At 39.8% G+C, this 18,799-nt stretch overlaps 2 protein-coding genes across 2 annotated transcripts in view; one reads left to right on the top strand and one right to left on the bottom strand.

Moving 5' to 3' along the window:
- LOC149237796 (kinesin-like protein KIN-14L) overlaps nucleotides 1–18,799 on the top strand; it is a 422,935-nt gene that overhangs the window by 389,438 nt on the left and 14,698 nt on the right. The window lies entirely within an intron of this gene.
- On the bottom strand, nucleotides 12,196–12,970 carry LOC149237797 (uncharacterized). Its single transcript, XM_089366876.1, has 2 exons — nucleotides 12,566–12,970; nucleotides 12,196–12,445 (listed from the first exon to the last, which is right to left on the bottom strand). The coding sequence occupies exons 1-2, from the start codon at nucleotides 12,923–12,925 to the stop codon at nucleotides 12,242–12,244; spliced, it is 564 nt and encodes a 187-aa protein (XP_089223002.1). The 5' UTR covers nucleotides 12,926–12,970; the 3' UTR covers nucleotides 12,196–12,241.

Raw genomic sequence — 18,799 nt, 5'->3', positions numbered from 1 at the left:
AAAATTATGTTGATGAACCCTAGAGATCCAGATCTTACCCTCCAGGGCCTAGATCTAGACTCTACATAGATTTCTTCCTCAGATTTTTAGCTGCACAACAACAAGAAAACACCCAAACGATATATACAATGATAAAAACTAAAACCCACAAAAACCCAAGTCAGAAAACCAAAAATAATTTACAGATCTATGTACAAGAATGGTAGATCTATAAAATCTAAGGAGTATAATCCCAACTCCACTATCTAACAACCTAAAGCTCTCAACAACCAGATCTATCAATTCCACACAAAAATTAAATTTTTTAATTTTAAAGAAGGTGCTTAGCTCAAAACCCTTCATCCATCACCAATAAAAATCTTATGATAAGCCCGGGATTAAATTAAGCTGGGCTCTTTAGAAAACACGGATCGAGAGTTGGCTGGTCCAACTGAAAACTTCCCCTAACGCCCGATGATTTAAAAATAACATAACTTTCCTGCAAAACTCAATTCAGCCATCAAAATAGAGTGAGAAATAATAATAAAATTCAGATAAATAGAGATACTTGCTATTACATTCAAAATTTAAATTATCATTTAAACCATACGGACTGAGCAAGATACCTGTACTCAAATCACATTTTAAAAAGCTATTATCAATGGCTAAAACAAATTTACACATGAAAAACAACACATCTTACAATATTTTCATGAAGAGTAACGCCGACAAAGATTAACCCCAAAGTCTTTCTTTATTATTCAAAAAAAGATTACATGAGAGTTTTTCACTTCGCATACAACTCAAATGTCGGATGATTCAAGTGGCGAATGACTTCCTATTTAAAGATAAATCCTCCAATGGCTAGTTCGAGTGATCCTCGTCAAAGCAATTTTGACCGTTGATGAGGATTAAAACTTTTTTTAATCTCATCTGTTGAAATATTTTAATATTTGGGGAAATTCGAAATTTTCAATTAAATACATTTCAAATATTTCAAAAATTAAATTTGTGAATTAATTTCCCCAAAATTTGACTTTGACTTAACCCCAGGAATCAAAGGCTTAAAATTTATCAAAATAATTAATTTACTTTAGGCCCTTGACCTCTTAAATTTAATTTTTAAGGACCAACAAATTTTTTCTTTGGAGAATTTAAATTTACCTATGACCTAGAATTAATTAAATTTTTAACTTAGGATTTTAATTTTTTTTTGCCAAAAAATTTAATTAATTAACCTATGAGGGGATAAATTATTTTTCCAGCCTTCAAGACACTTTACATCATGATTTTCATATTTTTTACATCCCAAGGGGGAAAACCCATTTGTAAAAGACTCTCACAGCCTACCCATTTCTGCGACACAAATATAATCTAGCAGACCGAGCAATTTGTAATAAAATAACCCAACCAAATAGTTAGAACTATTCTCAAATCACTTTTACATAGACTTGATCTAGAACACTAGGACTCACCTAAGATCCCAGTAACAAATTCCATTCCGTCTTTCGCGTAAGATTGAAGGAAAACTCTGCCAATCATATGAGAATGGAACAGTGAGACAATAAACCTCCTAGAATGTGAAACGTCACCAAATAAGTAGGTTTACCTAGGTCGTTACATGCACAACACAGATCTGCTGAGATTATTTACATTACACACATGCAAAAAGAGTTTACATAACATCTTGAAAGTGAAGCTAATGATGATAGTTGTACGGCACAAACACACCGATTAGGCGCTATACCTTTTACGAAAAAAGGGGGTGTACTGCTATGGATCGTTGACACGTAGTGGTCAATAAGACTCGTTAAAAATATTAATTATTTTAATATCTCTTCATCTTGGTGAAATTTCTGCAAACGATTTCTGAGTCATGGAGATCTCATGTGCCTTAGCCTCTCCACCAAATTGCATGGCTAGAGCACATCGAATGTTAACAAAAATCAACAGTATAAGCTGCAACACACCATCTGATCTACTGCCACTTCTTGGAAATATTTCCTTAGCATATTTCCCAAGTATGCACGCCCTACAAATATCATCGTTTTCCATGCTTAATTTGGAACACCTGTCACTGTCTCCTTGAGCATCCTAAGTACTCCATGGTGTAGATGACCCATTCTTCTATGCCAAAATTCATGCAGGTCTCTCCCACTACTACTGTTGTCACTACTATTACTGCGAACGAGTGCCTTTGGAGAGTCAAGCTAGAACTTATACAACTTGTTAATATGAACTTCAATCTGCTTCACTTTCTTCCAGCTCTGGTTTTTGATGAGCACCTTCTTCCCTACAAAGTAGACATCATATCCCTTGTCATGTAGTTCTGACACTTAAATTAGGTTCATACCTAAGCGGGGCACATGCAACATATCTGTAACGTTGGTGCTTGCCCTTGATTCCTTCTTAATCTTGATGGTACCTCTCCCAACTACAATACATTTACTTCTGTTTCCTATCTGGAAGACCATCTCTTCATTATAGTTGGAGAAGTAGTCTCTAACTCCTATCATGTGAGCTGACACTCCATTTTTTATATATCAAACACCTTGTGAAGTTGAGCTAGAGTGGAAAGCTATCTAAGCAAATTCATCTTCCAATTTGGAAGACAAATCTGTAGCCTCCTAAATGTTGAATCTCTCTGCAGCCATATCGAAAAGTTTGAAAACTTCAAATACACTAGAGAAGTCCTGGGTATAATTCCTAGTGTGCTTTTCTCCTCCTTCCTGCACTAATTTTCAATTGCAAAACCCTTGCTGCAAAACTATTGCGCTAGATCTATACTACGAATCAACTGATACGCTCATGGAAATCCTACTGCCTGTTGCTACTTCTCCTAAGGAAAATCGAATTTTCCTCCACCCTCTATTTTCTTCCTCTAGCGATTCGCACTGCCTGGATGGCTTGCGTAGATCTGAAATTATGTGCTTTAAATCTCCTAACTACCCAATTTTACTTCCTAGAACCTTTGATCTGATCTTCCTTGCTCTAATACCATGTGAAAATTCCTTGAACTGCAGCAATCGAGTATTATTCTCCTAAGTTATGCACTTTATTTGTCAATGGTAATTATTAATGACAAATGAAGTGTAAACCATATTGTACTTCTTAACAATAAAAAATATGCTGCAAAATAGAAATGGAACTGAGAAATAGATGCACACACACAATAAAATGACACTGTTGTTTTTGTACAATTGTTTCTAGAAAAAACCCAAAGGGAAAATCAGTGCATTAGATGAGGGTTTTGTTATAATGCAGCAAATATAGAGAATTACAACTGGATGTCCAACTAGTAATCCTCTGGCAATTTATCTCCACTAGAAATATACTAGGATTTTTTCCCCTCATAGCTACTCGATCAGGCCCTCTTTGTCAAACTCGCACTTCCTAGCTAATTCGCCCAGCTAGACTGGAAATGCGCACTGGTTACTGGAGAAAAATTGTTTTGCCTTCGGAACACATTCAGATGAGCCATCCTACCTCTCTCTACCTCTGGAAAGAATTTTCTCTACCTCTCGGGACTAGATTCGGGCTCCAACAACTTAATCGAACCTCCTTTCGACAACTCGCACTAGCAAACTAGGAAACTCACATTGTAGAATACAACCTCCCTGTTGGATAATTCGGCCTTCCTTTCCTTCTTTGGAAAACTGGAAAACCTCTTGAGAATTTCTTTGGAAATTCTCCCTACTGCAAACCCTTGCTACTGTCTCTCCCTTGGCTCGAACTGCACCCTCACTAAATACTATGAATTGGGTAATTCGAACTACCTTGCTCACAAACTGGGTAATTCGATCTACCTTGCTCCTTTCAACTTGCTCTTATAATCTCTCATTAGAGCATCAACGGCCAAGATCTATTCATGATTGATGACTAAAATCATCTTGGGCTCCATTAAATCACATTTCTCGAAGTCTTTAGAGAAAAATCGATTCCCTCAATTAATACCCATTAATTAATCAATTTTCCTAAGTCAAACTTGGGAAATTTTTAATTATTTGTCAATTAATTTAATTGAGGGATTTCTAAGTGTTTCCTCTCGAAATCTTGTTTGGGTTCTGGAGATCTTGTGTCTCTTAGCCTCTCTGACACCTTAGAAACTAGAATACGACTGATGTCCTAATGAGTGTCCCATTTATTCTAAGTAGCACTGAAACAACTTTTCTTAATACTTTAGGAAATCTTCCTAATTTCTTGTTACTAGAGTCCATTTTGTTTCCATAAAAAAATGTCATTAAACTTTAAAGAAACATTTGATTATGGAGCTTTATCCTCCTTCTTGATGGTATTAATTAAACATGAATCACCCCCTTTATAACTTGTAACTTTCAATTAGAACTCAGGAATTACTTTTATAACCCTAATTATATGACTCTTGGAAACCTTTTTTTAACTAATATGACCTTGGCATCTGTTGTCACTTACTACAAAATGTGTTTCCAGTTCTCCAAATAGTAAATGAGCAGAGAAGTTTGCAGTCATTTTCCAAGCCGCAGAATGACTCAATGCCTATATCAGAACTGCTCCATTGGAAAGTGCTTTGAACAAGCTTTCCAACGATATGTGGAAGTCCAAAAATGGACTCCTAGATCAAAAGATATGATCTGCTGAAGTTTCAAGGATTGAAGCTTTAGGAAGGTCCGAAATATCGAAAGTCCAGAGATATCGACAATCGCAACATTAGAGCATTAGAGATATCGACGATCACATATCGAAGATCCCCGCTTGCAACATCGGAGCTTGGAGGAGATCAACACATCAGAGCATCAAGCATATCAGCGATCGGAGAATCAGAACTTTTGAACATGAGAACTTTTAAAAGTTGTGACATGGGTAAAGTGTCGATAGTGTTAAAAACCGTTGGGAACGCCAATAAAGGATTAACAAAGGATTTCATTGCAAAATCAAAGGTGGGCGAGCCCTTTTCTCTCTCCTCTAGTAGGACACATGGCCACATTTGATTGGTTCTGATAAAGCTATAGTGGCATCTGACGTCAGCGTGACATGGCAGTAAGGAAGGACACATGGCAGGCAGTTTTGGTATTTTGAGGGGGCCTAAGGGGACAAATCTGGGTGACACATGTCACCACTCATGCGGTGGCATGTGGAGTGATGACATCATGTCAAAGATCGCATATCGAAGGTTGACGATGTCAGCACTTTTCCACACTTGATACTTGAAAAACTTTCGGTAAGGGGGCTCCGATTTCGGGTTGGCACCATGGTCGCAAAGACTCAAAGAACCAAAGGCGCAAAGCTGGGGTTGAGCACCGAGAGTTATGGGCTATATCAGAAGTGGGAATATCACAACTCCAAAGTTAAATCCCCGATTCGAAACTTCTGATGAGAGGAGCTCCGATATTTAGCTGGCGCATGGTCACGAAGAACTTAAAGAACCAAGGGCACTAAGCACTTAACAAAGGAAAAATAGCCCTTGATGGTAACAAAAACGCTCTAGCACCTTAACGACAAGCGACAGGTGACGACCCTCGGTCCTATGGTGAGAAATGCAGGAAGGGCTAAGTGAAAGGAGCTCGTCATATCAGAGGTCGGCAATCGGAAGATTATGATACTGCACCACTGTGAAGATGCAATATGGAATTTCTATAATAAGCATGGTACAAAGAGTTAAAGGCGTATGGATCAGCAACTGCAACATTGAATGCAGGAACAAAGGATTTGGTCTCAGGAGTAATGGACACTGTCAAAGATCACTAGGTCAAGGCAACAAGCACCACGATCCATAGGAAAGAGGTTGGGTCTGCCTTGATGTGATAGAAGCCATCTTTGTGTTCCAACGCACATCTTAAGTGAGTAAATGAAGGTATGGGACTCAAGAAGCAATGTGTAGGTCACATGAGAATTAATTTCTCCGAATGGAGCTCCACGCAGTCAGGCAATGAATGACTGCCAAGTCAATCTATGTTTATGCACTGTGGCAAGGAACCGACAGTTGATTGCTACCAACTCCAGAGAATGGGGAATTCGAGCAGTTAAGGCGAAAACGATAGGTGAACCAACCGAACAACTAAAGAGGAACATCATGGCAAAGACGTGGCCTGATCTGAGGCCATCACAGGAACGACAAGGAGATATTTTCCTCAAACATCATTCAATTTTCTTTATGTCTATTATTCTGTATTTTTTTCATTTTCAAGAAGAGAATCAAATCCGATTGTAATCATTTTGGGCAGCAGAACCTTCACACGCCGAGATAGCTAGTCGATTAGATAGTTGGAGCTCGGCTGAGATATTTTGTAACTGTTGTTCAAAGCCCCCCCTCTCCTTATAAATAGAGAGAAAAACACTTAAGTGAGGTTCCCAATTTTTGCATTCTAAAGGCCCGAATTCTGCTTGTGCAAGTTCTAAGCTCTGTTTGCAGAGAGAGTGGTTCCACTTTGGTTCAATTTGCTTGTTCATAAGGTGGTCTAGCATATACAATTTTTAAACGTAATGGACTGGTGATTTGGACTCCATATTCAAATATTAATGAAGTAGTTTGGTTGATTCCAATCGAAGCAATTTGTAGTATGTTTTCCCCTTTGTATATCATTTCATGTATGTCTTTCCTCTTCTGAAATTGTGTTATGAAGCTGTCGGTTTCACTCTCTTATGGTTGTATGTATGTTGCTAAGTAATGAGAAGTACCTGCATAAACACAGATTTACTTGTGTTATTTGATAGCCTGCAGTACCTGTGTAATCACGGATTTACTTGTGTTATTTGATAGCCTATAGTACCTGTATTTAAGCACAAATTTACTTGTGCCAATTGGTGACAAATGTTTTCATGAGGCATAGAGCTTGAGACCTTAATTCATGCTCCACTTTTTCTGCATTTTCACCTCCTCAGTCCTCCATATTTGTGCTAGAGATTGTTTCTTAGGATTATGTGTTATGTCCAACCTTTTGCATCGATTTCCCTCCTTTCCTTCCTCCTATTCATCTATACTACAATAACAATGTTAAACTGTGTATTGTTGTGTGTCGGCCACCAGAGCCAATGCATTTCTCTTTGAGATTAGCCATATCTACCAGTGTTTATTTTGATCTATGTGTTTGCTTGAGTTTACCTTGGCGAAGGGCTATTGAACCAATTATGTGACATATGGAGTGCAGCAGAAAGGCTTTAGATAATCTTCAAAAGCACTCCTCTCGGATTCCCTGGGCACTGGGCTCTTATGAACCCAGAGGTTGTCTCTAGGAGTGACTATATCTTTCTGTCGCCGTTGACAGGGAACGAATCAGAATATTTTTCCCTAAGTACGACAATTTTTACATTCCCTCTGTCGGGTGAGCAAGGGAAGTGTAGGTTGGAGATCTGGCCACTCCACTAAACATCTTTCTTTGGCCCGCAACAGTATATATCAATTCCAAGCCCAACTAGAAGGTTCATGGAGGAGATTAAAAGAGTTGAGCATCAAATATCAATTTGGGGGCAGTGGTGCATGCCTGTTTTAGTTGTTGACTTCCAAGAGAACAATGACATAAGGTCTAGTACTTAGATGTTGGGCTGGTATCATTGGAAGGTTGACCTCACTTGGGTGAATTGAGCCCTATGCCTAAGCAAGAGTTGTATATAAATAAGCTCACTATGTGAGTGTTTAATTTCCAGTTTTTAGAGTTTGTAGTTTTGCATTTCAATTTTATGAGGAAAGGACTCCCAACAAATAAAGTTCCATGGAGATTTTTTGGTTTTATAGGTTCGATATATTTTTGACTCCATGCCCAATGGTGAAGGCTACTAGTCTGCAAGTTCTCAGTACCTTGCCAGCAAGGCATTGTCCCCAATTGGAGCCAATGTTGTCACTTACTGCAAAATGTGTTTCCAGTTGTCCAAAGAGTTAATGAGAAAAGAAGTTTGCTATCATTTTCCAAGCCACAAAAGGATTCAATGCTTTCATTGGACCCACTCCATTGGAAAGTTCTCTGAACAAGCTTTCCAACGATATGTGGAAGTCCAAAAATGGACTCCTAGATCAAAAGAAATGCTCTGCTGAAGTTTCAAGGATTAAAGCCTTAGGAAAGTCCAGAATATTGAAGATTGCATATCAGAGGTCCAGAGATATCGGCAATCGCAACATCAGAGCATCAGAGATATCGATGATCGCATATTGAAGATTGGCGGTCGCAACATCGGAGCTTGGAGGAGATCAACACATTGGAGCATCAGGCATATCAACAATCGGTGAATAGGAACTTCTTAATGTGAGAACCTTTTAAAAGTTGTGACAAGGGTAAAGCGTCCATAGTGTTAAAAATTATTGGGAACACCGGTAAGGGATTAACAAAGGATTTCATCGCAACGCCAAAGGTGGGCAAGCCCTTTTCTATCTCCTCTAGTAGGACACATGGCCGCATATGATTGGTTCCAATAAAGTTACAGTGGCATCAAACGTCAGCATGACGTGGCGGTACAGAAGGACATGTGGTAGGAAGTTTTGGCATTTTGAGGGGCCTAAGGGGACAAATTTCGATGACACGTATCACCACTCATGAGGTGCCACGTGGAGTGATGATGTCACGTCGAAGATCACGTATCGGAGGTTGAGGACGTCGACACTTTGTAACACTTGATACTTGAAAAAGTTCCGATAAGGGGGCTCCAATATTGGGCTAGCACCACAGTTGCAAAGACTCAAAGAACCAAAGGCGCAGAGCTTGGGCCGAGCATCGAGAGCTATGGGCTATATCAGAAGTGGGAATATCACAACTCCAAAGTTAAATCCCTGATTCGAAACTTCCAATGAGAGGGGCTTCGATATTTGGCTAGCGCATGGTCAAGAAGAACTTAAAGAACCAAGGGCGCTAAGCACTTAACAAAGGAAAAATAGCCCCCGACAGATACAAAAACGCTCTAGCACCTTAAGGCTAAGCGGCAGGTCACGACCCTCGATCCTATGGTGAGAAATGCGGGAAGGACTAAGTGGAAGAATCTCGTCATATCGGAGGTTGGCAATCGAAAGATTAGAATACTGCACCACTGTGAAGATTGCGATATGGAATTTCTCGATAAGCACGGTACAGAGAGTTAAAGGCATATGGGTTAGCAGCTGCAAGATTGAATGCGAGAATAGAGGAGTTGGTCTCAGGAGTAATGGTGACTGTCAAAGATCGTTGGGTCAAGGCAGCAAGGACCACGATTCGCAGGAAAGAGTGTTGGGTTTGCCTTGAGGTGATACAAGCGATCTCTGTGCTCCGACGCACGTCTTCAGTGAGTAAATGGAGATATGGGACTCAGGGAGCAGTGTGCATGTCACCTGAGAATTAATTCCTTAGCATGGAGCTCCACACAGTCAGGCAATGAAAGACTGCCAGGTCAATCTTTCTTTTTGCACAATGGCAAGAAACCAACAATTGATCGCTCCCAAATCCAAATAGTGGGGAATTCAAGCAGTTAAGGCAAAAGCAACATGTGAACCGACCGAACAACTAAAGTGGAACATCATGGCAAAGACGTGGCTTGGTCGGAGGCCATCACAGGAATGGCAGGGAGATATTTTCCTCAACTATCATTTAGTTTTCTTTATGTCTATTATTTTGTAATTTTTGCATTTTCAAGAACGGAATCAAATCCGATTGTAATCATTTTGAGTAGTAGAACCTTCACACGCTAAGACAACTAGTCGATTAGACAGTTGGAGCTCGGCTGAGATATTTTGTAACTGTTGTTCAAAGCTCCCCCTCTCCTTATAAATAGAGGGAAGAAACACTTAAGTGAGGTTCCCAATTTCTGCATTCTAGAGGCCCAAATTCTGCTTTTGCAAGTTCTGAGCTCTGTTTGCAGAGAGAGTGGTTCAATTTGGTTGTTCATAAGGTGCTCAGGGATTTACAATTGTTAAATGTAATGAACTAGTGATTTGGACTCCATCTTCAAAGATTAATGAAGCAGTTTGGTTGATTCCAATCAGAGCAATGCGTAATATGTTTTCCCCTTTGTATATCATTTCATGTATGTCTTTCCTCTTTTGAAATTATGTTATGAAGTTGTTGTTTTCACTCTCTCATGGTTGTATGTGTGCTGCTAAGTAATGAGAAGTACCGATGTAAACATAGATTTATTTGTGTTATTTGATAGGTTGTAGTACCTGTGTAATCACGAATTTACTTGTGTTATTTGATAGCCTGCAGTACCTGTATGTATGCACAAATTTACTTATGCTAATGGGTGACAAATATATTCATGACGCATAGAGCTTGAGACCTTAATTCATGCTCCACTTTTTCTGCATTTTCACCTCCTCGCTCTTCCATATTTTCGCTGGAGATTGTTGCTTTGGATTCTGTATTATGTCTAGCTCTCTGCATTGATTTCCCTCCTTTCCTTCCTCCTGTTCATCTATACTATAATAACAATGTTAAACTGTGTATTATTTTGTGCCGGCCACCAGAACCAACACATTTCTCTTTGAGATTAGCCATATCTACCAATGGTTATTTCAATCTATGTGTTTTCTTGAGTTTACCTTGGCAAAGGGCCATTGAACCAATTACATGACATATGGAGTGCAACAGAATGTGTGTCGGCCACCGGAACCAATGCATTTCTCTTTGAGATTAGCCATATCTACCAATGTTTATTTCGATCTATGTGTTTGCTTGAGTTTACCTTTGCAAAGGGCCATTGAACCAATTACATGACATATGGAGTGGAACAAAAAGCCTTTAGATAATCTTCAAAGGCACTCCTCTCGAATGCCCTAGGCACTGGTCTCCTATCAACCTAAAGGTTGTCTCTAGGAGTGACAACAACATATTTGAGTGTAGTCTTTTTAACTTTTCAAAATACATTGGCTATAACACTTTGAGTGTCTAATCTACTTTAAACCCCTGATATTTAATTAAAGGTTGTGACTTTGAATGGGGGATCGATGGTGTTCCAACTAGACTAGTATTCATCTCCATGATTTTGTGTGGATCTCTTATGGATAGTAAGCACCTATGTGATTAATTATGGTAGCAATGACTAGTAGTATCAAAATCAAGGCACAACTATTTGTGATGCCAAGTATTGTTTGCTCTACCCCTTTATTTTACAACTAGTTACTACTTATAACTTTTATGTAGCATATCTTCCGGATACATCGCATTAGGTTTCTTTATAATCGACGTTTCGAACCAGCAACGATGGTTTATCTTTAGGATGTGAAAGATTGTTGAAAGACTGATCTCATTTTTCCAAACATATAGAGATGTATGAGACATTTAGCCAACAGATATTAGGATTTGTTAATTATATCTAAAACTTAGGCTCACTAGAATAATTCCACCCAATGAAAATTGGCCACTTGGAAATTGACCACTAAAGAAATTTGGCCTGAAGAAAATCAGCCCACCTCTCACTAGAAAATCATCCTTTGTTTCTAGCTCTCACTCTACCTCTGAGCAGCTACTTGATACGACTGTGATATACTACGACAATAAGAGTGGGATCCGACTTTCGAAGAATCCCGTGTTCCATGATAGGTCCAAGCATATTGAGATCAAATATCACTATATTTGAGATATGGTGTAGAGAGGAGTTTTAAGGCTCCAACACATCACGACAGATGAGCAGATAACCAACATTCTTACCAAGCCTTTGCAGAAAGGGAAGTTCTTGGTTGTCAGAGAGCAACTTGGACTGGTGGAGGTGACCCTTCCAAGAAGGGGTCACGACTGATTACGAACACTGAGCTTGGGAGCTCTTGGGGGCATGGGCTCAATGTTGAACGAAGCGAGAGCGAAGCGGAAGCGTTTTTTGGAAGCGGAAGCGCGGAAGCGTCATTTTCCAAAAATCTAGGAAGCGAAGCGTCCGCGGAAGCGTCTGCTATATATATATATATATTTTTATATTTTTTTGCATTTATACTCAAAACAAACATCCCAAATACCAAATTAATTGTAGAAGACATGAAAACATGCATATTTTTGCATAAATCAAGATAGATATGGCATCCATGATTCCATTGTAGTTACTAGTATGTACAACAATCATCTATATTCTAGCTATTACAAACATACATCAAATTTTTAAGCATATTATAAAACATAAAACATTTAAGCATATTATAAAACATAAAACATAGAGCATATTATGATTTATCTAGCAAGTGAGCAACTGTCAACATTTGGCATGTCCAAAATTCAAATAATAATGTTTACAAAATATGTCACTTGGTCACCGCCAAGCCAAAAAGGTTCAAAATTCAAATTCACAAGTCTACAAGTCTAATGAGTAATTTATGACAAAAAGTAGTAGATTGTGAATATATCTACTAATCTCTCCTCCTTCCACCACGAATAGAACGTGGTGGCGGGCCTCCACGTGGTGGCAATGAAGAAGATGGTGCCTGTGGAAGTCGTGGCACTGAAACTGATGAAGAAGAACCCCCTGTTGTTGGTGTTGAACCATGGAACCTAGGAACCAAGGGACCAGATGGGGGTGGGGGTGGTGGCATATCAACACGGTCATCATCATCCTAGAATCGCTCAAAAAATTCATGCAAAAAAAAACACTAGTTAACAAAAAAATTAAAAACATGAATTAGAGAAATGCTTTATAAGGGAAAATTGGAAAATTCATACCACAATGGACATACCTGGATAAGAGCATCCTCTAATTGCTCTAGTCGCAACACTCCATCCTCCAAATTGGGCTCCTCTGGATTCTTGTCCCAAATCAACAAGCCTTTATTAGACTTTGCATCTTCACAGTAATGGGACAACAATCGCAAGTTGTAATGAACATAAACCAAGCTCTCTGCCCGGTCTAAACTCAACCTGTTCCTTTTAACACTGTGGATGAAAGAATAAGAGCTCCAACACCTCTCTGCAGAAGAAGTGTTTACCACCTGTGATAGCACCCGCAATGCCAAACTCTGTAGAAGTGGAGTACCCCCTCCATGCATGTTCCACCACTCAAGAGCAGAAAAAGTCTCTCGATCTTTAATTGCATGCATGCTCCCAAATGGACCAGTGTTGAGCGTATAGTTGCTCACCTGTCTCCATACCAATGCAGCGTCCTCCTCATCAGGGATTAATTTACTCAATGCAACCATATATTTTTGGTGAACCTCTTGATCTTGGTGTGGTTTTCTCCTGCTTCCCCCCCCAGGTGCTGGTGTTGAAAGCCATGATGGATGATAGTATTTAGGTGTCAAAACATATGCTAATGCATGCAATGGAATATTTAGCATTTCCCATCGGTTTTGCACCTCTACACGAATATAATTCTACAAGGTGGTATCTCTAGGCTCAACAATGTCTTTAATCTGCCCCAACATGCTATCCATTTGCTCATACACCTCCCCAATTACTGGTCGATCTGAATCTGCAAACTTGATCATGTAATAAATTGGTTTGGTGAATTGCAAAACATATTTAACCTGTGACCAAAAGTAACTGTCAAGAACAGTGTCCTTGACTGCATTAGCACCATCTGTGTCAGTGTTAATTTCATCCCATGTTTCAGCACACACCAGATTAGTTAAAGCTTGTCTCACCTTCACTAGCCGCCTAAAGGTGAGGTAATAACTAGCAAATCTTGTCTTTGCAATTTTAAGCAATTGCAACTTGGAGTAAGTGCCATAGAAGTAGTTTACCCTTGTATGCCCTGTGATGAATTTAATGAGCTGCTTCCCTTTCCTGTAAACCTCAGCAATCCACCCACATTCTTTGTGTTTCACAATATCATGCATCAAAAGGTTCAATGTGTGAACCAGGCACCCAGACCAAAAGATGTGTGGATGAGTACGCTCAATAATTTTTCCTGCTACCTTACAATTTGCTGCATTATCTGTGATCACTTGAACCACATTATTCGGACCAACATCTTTGATTGATTTCAATAGGAGATTTGCAATGTTTTGTGCAGATGCAGTGATGGAGGAGGAGTCATGACATGCAATAAATACTGCACCACTAGAAGAAACACCAAGAACATTTATCAAATGTTGGTTTCTAATATTTGTCCACCCATCTGATACAATGGATACCCCAGAATCTACCCACTCATTTGTAAAACGTGTCAAAGCTCTTTGAACCTTAGCTTTTTCTCTTTCTAATAACACTGTTCTAGCTTTCTCATAGTTGGGGGCCTTGTATCCTTTTGGGGCTTCATTGATGGCCTTTACCATTTCATGCCAATAGGGAGAGCGAAGCACATTGAATGGTACACCGCAAGCACAAAGAAAACGGACTATCTTTCCATCCACATCATCCCTCCCAGCAACATTAAGGAAATCCCCTATTGTTCTTCTACCTCCAGAGCTTGCAGAAGTACCATGAGGAGATGAGCAACTACCAAATTTAGAGGTTGCACTTGATTCAGAATGAGATTTTTGTTTCTTGTTTTTTTGTTGTGCAGCCATCTCTATTTGGATGTATTTTCTTCTTTCTTCAGTTGAAATGTTTGGGCAAATTTGTACCCCCACAAAACCCTTTTTTTCATCACTGTCTAGCACCCCACAAAGATGCCTCCTCAGACGGGTATATGAACCACAATATGGTTTTCCTCCATGACAACCATGAGGGCACACAAATTTGTAAGATCCACCACCCTTTCCCCCATCAAGTTTGGTCACATAGTTCCACAAGGGTGTTGATGTAGCTTTCCCATCTTGTGTTTCAGTGTCCCCTTCAAGTTCATCCCCTTCCTCTTCAAAGCCTTCCTCCTCATCATACATTGGGTCACTACTATTAGGACCATCACCAATGTCCTCTTCTGTTTCTTCCCTTCTATTCCTCACCCTTGCCATCATTAAAACCAAGAGTGGAATGATACATAGAAGCCAAAAGAACACCATCTTGGAATATGGATATAGGTGGTGGACAACGACAACCTGTAAATAAAGGAGCAAGTAGAAACAATGGGAAAGAGTAGGAGAGGGAGGAGAAAAATACAAAAAAAAATTCAAAAAAACAAGGGAGTTTGGGGTTTGAACTTACCTCTTTAGCTCTTGTAGATGAAGTCCTCCAAGCTCTTGCTCCAAGCTCCTCCTCCTTCTCCTAGCTCCTCCTTCTTCACTCCTCCAAGCTCTCCTCTCTTCTCCTCTCCTTTCCTCTCTTCTCTTCTCCTCTCCTCTCTTCTCTTCTCCAACTCTCATAAACTCAAAGTGAGAAAATGAGGAATGAATGGGGGCTTTATTCTTTTCATTCCTCACCTTAACCTCACCCTAACCCACCCCCTTAAGGTTGAGTGAACATAACTTTAAAAAAAAATTGTTTTTCTCCCTTGGGCGCGCCCCTTTCCGCCGAAGCGTACGGAAGCGTGCGTGAAGCGCACGCTTCCTGCTCCGAAGCGCCACGCTTCGGCGGCCCGAAGCGCGCTTCGGAGCCGGCGCTTCGGAAATTCCAGGAAGCGCAAAAAAATTTGCGAATCGCGCTTCCGAATTTCTGAAGCGCGCTTCGGAAGGCACTTCGTACGGCGCTTCCGTACGGGGCGCGCTTCGGAGCTTCGGAGCCGGGGGGGGGCGCTTCGTGCAGCACTGCATGGGGTACTCCTTTGGAGCTATAGGGTTGGAAGATCCTTATATTTTGATAAGTTTGGTCTCCCCTAGTCAAGTCTGGGACTTGACAGAGTACACACCCCAGCATGCATCCTACCCACAAGTTGGGCTTGCTGGGATCGCCACTCATCTTGCGAATGAGTGAGGAGACTTAGGTAGGAAGATATTCACTTATGGCGAACACGTCTGGTAAATTGATCTCCCCAGGTCTGGGATGCATGGTGTTCAAACTGCGTGATCGCTAAGGATCAAGTTGGGTGACATAGGGTTGGAAGATCTTGTCACTTATGACAAATCGTATCTCCCCTATTGTCGAAGATATGGGGTTGGCAAATCTATACCCTAGTGGTAAATTAAATCTCCCCTATTATCTGGATGGAGTTTCAATCAGCGGGTCGAGCATGGGGTTGGAAGAGTGGTAAATTGTTCTCCCTTATGATGATTCTTCTTCTTTAGATTGAGACATCATTGTTCCAAGATGTGCAGAGATATGATGTAACAATGATGAGATGCGACATATAATGCAATCAGAAATTCTTCCCTAGCTAAGAGGGAGTGTTGAAAATTGGCAGTTAAGGCTGTAATTCCCTCCTTGGAGAAGCCCAACAAACCTTAAGGAGACCCCTCTTGCCCTTTGAAAAAATAACTTTTACACATGGAAAAATATTATTTTATTATTGGACCAAGTCAACTTAAAAACTACAAGTCGGCCTTAAAGAGAAATTCGACCCCAAAGACCACATATAAATAGGCCAAGCTTAACATCACTTGGAGGCATCACATCACACATCAAATCATCTTCTATTGGTTCAATCTCATCTAAAAATTGGAGGGCCGAGTTCACATATGCGAAAGGAGAGGAAATTTGTTTGGCTTGTGTTGACTTCTATTTTGGACATCTTTAAACCAGTTTGACTTCGCTTGACTTGGGCTAGTTTGATTGAATTCTAATCTAATTTTGGAGGCTTAATTCAAGGATACCTTTGACCGAAATTATGGGCATGCATTGACCATCTTTGATTGCAAATCTGAAGCTAGGGTTTCCACAGGCTCACTAACTTTGACCAAATTTGGAAACAAATTTAAAGACTATTTTGACTAAGTTTGATTGAGCTAAAGAGGCCAAATTTTTAATTTATTGCTTACTTGACTAAAATTTTTGAGCACTTTGGAGCATTGACTTTGACTGGTTATGGCTACGTTCACTGCTATTGACTGAACTTTGACAGGGCCGAAAATTGCAGGACTGGTACTTTGACCAAATTTGACTTTTATGCTCATTTTTGATTGGATATTGATTTGTTGACTTGGTTGGTCAAGGCTTTGACCTTTGACTAGTTGTTTGATGTACTTGGACTATGTATCTCTACTGAACATTTAATGAACATCTAATAGAAGATGAATATGGTTGGGCTTTCCCCTTGTGGGGTTTTTGCCTGGTCTTTGACCTTAATCTCTATGTCTCTTTGATCTTGGTTGTCTTCTATTGTGCATATTGTTTATTGTTCTATCTACAATTGCTTATTGTTATTGGGTGATTGAAATTAATTTGGAAAAGTGATCGCTACTAAAAGAAGAAATTGTTAAAGTGATTTTCATAGCATAGAACATTGAAAAATTAACATGGTATTAGAGCTAAGGTGAATACAAGCCCATGGAGACAGGAGCAATCACCCTTGAAGATATCTTATCCATTGTTGAAGGTCATTTGACTAAGTTAATATGTCTACCTCATACTTCAAGATTGAGGAGAAGCTGAATGACTCATCCAACTTTGCTCGATTGAGTGCTAGGCTGGATCTAACATCGGAAGAGAATGATGTTATGGAATATGTTGAAAGCAAGGAACTTGAGCCTCCAGAAAGTGGAACTACTGCAACCAAGTCCAAGTAAAAGAAAGCTGAGATCAAAGCTAAGAAAATCATTATTGATTCTTTGAGAGATCATTTGATCACCTATGTTTCAAAATTGAAGAAGTCCAAGGAACCTACGATAAGTTGATTGGGATGTATGAAGTCAACAACTTGAGCCAATTTCTTGCTTTGAAGAATCAACTCAAGGACGTCAAGATGAACAAGGGTAAGACCATTTAGGCATACTTCATGAGAATATCTCAACTCAAGGATCAACCTCTGACTACTAGTGAGATTATATGCAATAAGAGTTGGTGTTGATTACCATTGGAGGTCTTCCTATGATATGGGAGACATTTATTACAACCATTAGCAACAATGACAAGTTTCCTTCATTTGACAAGCTGTTAGGCAAGTGCACTGAAGATGAGTATAGGATGATCTCTAGAGGAAGAATTCAAAAGCATGAAGAAGGAGAACCTACTGTTTTTTCTTCCCAAGCCAAGAAGAACAAAGAAAAAGGAAAGCCCTCAAATTGGAATGCAAGAAAGCAAGGTCAAGGATCCAAGAATAACAATCAAGGATTCAAGGACATGTCCAACATCTAGTGCTACAATTGTCACAAGCATGGTCACTATGCCCGAGAGTGTCCGGAAGAAAGAAATGCTCTAAGGAACAATCAAAGAATGAAGAGAGGAGGACCCCCTGCCTGAGATGAGACTCGACATCATCCAAAGAGATCCAGAAATTCAAGGTATAATAATAATGTAGCTGAAACTCAATCTGAATACTTTCTTGTTTCCACTCTTTCTAGTTCCTCTCCTCTAGATTCTTTTCATAACTGGTTGGTAAATAGTGGGGCTTCTCGACATTTCACTAGCTACATGCAAGTCCTCTCAAACTTGGTTGACAGGGAGTCTGATTTGAAGATAATGCTTGGAGACAATTCTACATATCTTGTGAAGGGGTTCAGATTTGTTTCTTTTCATTTGAATTATGGTCAAACTATACATCTACATGATGTCTTATATTGTTGGGATTGAAGAAAAACCTTGTCTCAATTTTTACCATGCAAAACAAAGGTTTCAAGGTTGCATTCACTAATGGAAACATCCTTGCTTGGCCAAGGAGAGCTAGCATGAGAGATGCCTTCACACTTGGGACCAAAAACGAAGGCCTATATAAAGTTTGTGGGAGCCTTGTCCGAGTATGGTTCATGATACTTCTCTTCAATGTGACTTGTGCCACCAAAGATTCGCACACCTTCACTATGAAGCCTTGCTTAAGGTGAGAAAGCTGGTTTCTAGAATGCGTGAGATTCGAGTAAATCATAATGGAGTTTGTGAGGGATATGTAAGTCGAAAGAAGATGAAGGGATTGTTACCACTCAAACTAGCAAGGGTCCTAGGAGGGGTTCCTATGGAGAAAATACTAGGTCAAGTCGCAACAATGGAGCAATAGCCTGTTGTCACCT

This window comes from Pinus tabuliformis, chromosome 8, assembly GCF_031772625.1.
Source record: "Pinus tabuliformis cultivar Carrire ecotype Pingquan chromosome 8, CPIR1, whole genome shotgun sequence".
Classification (NCBI taxonomy): domain Eukaryota; kingdom Viridiplantae; phylum Streptophyta; class Pinopsida; order Pinales; family Pinaceae; genus Pinus; species Pinus tabuliformis.
The sequence above is the reverse complement of the archived record's forward strand: the minus strand, read 5'-3'. Positions and strand labels throughout refer to the sequence as shown.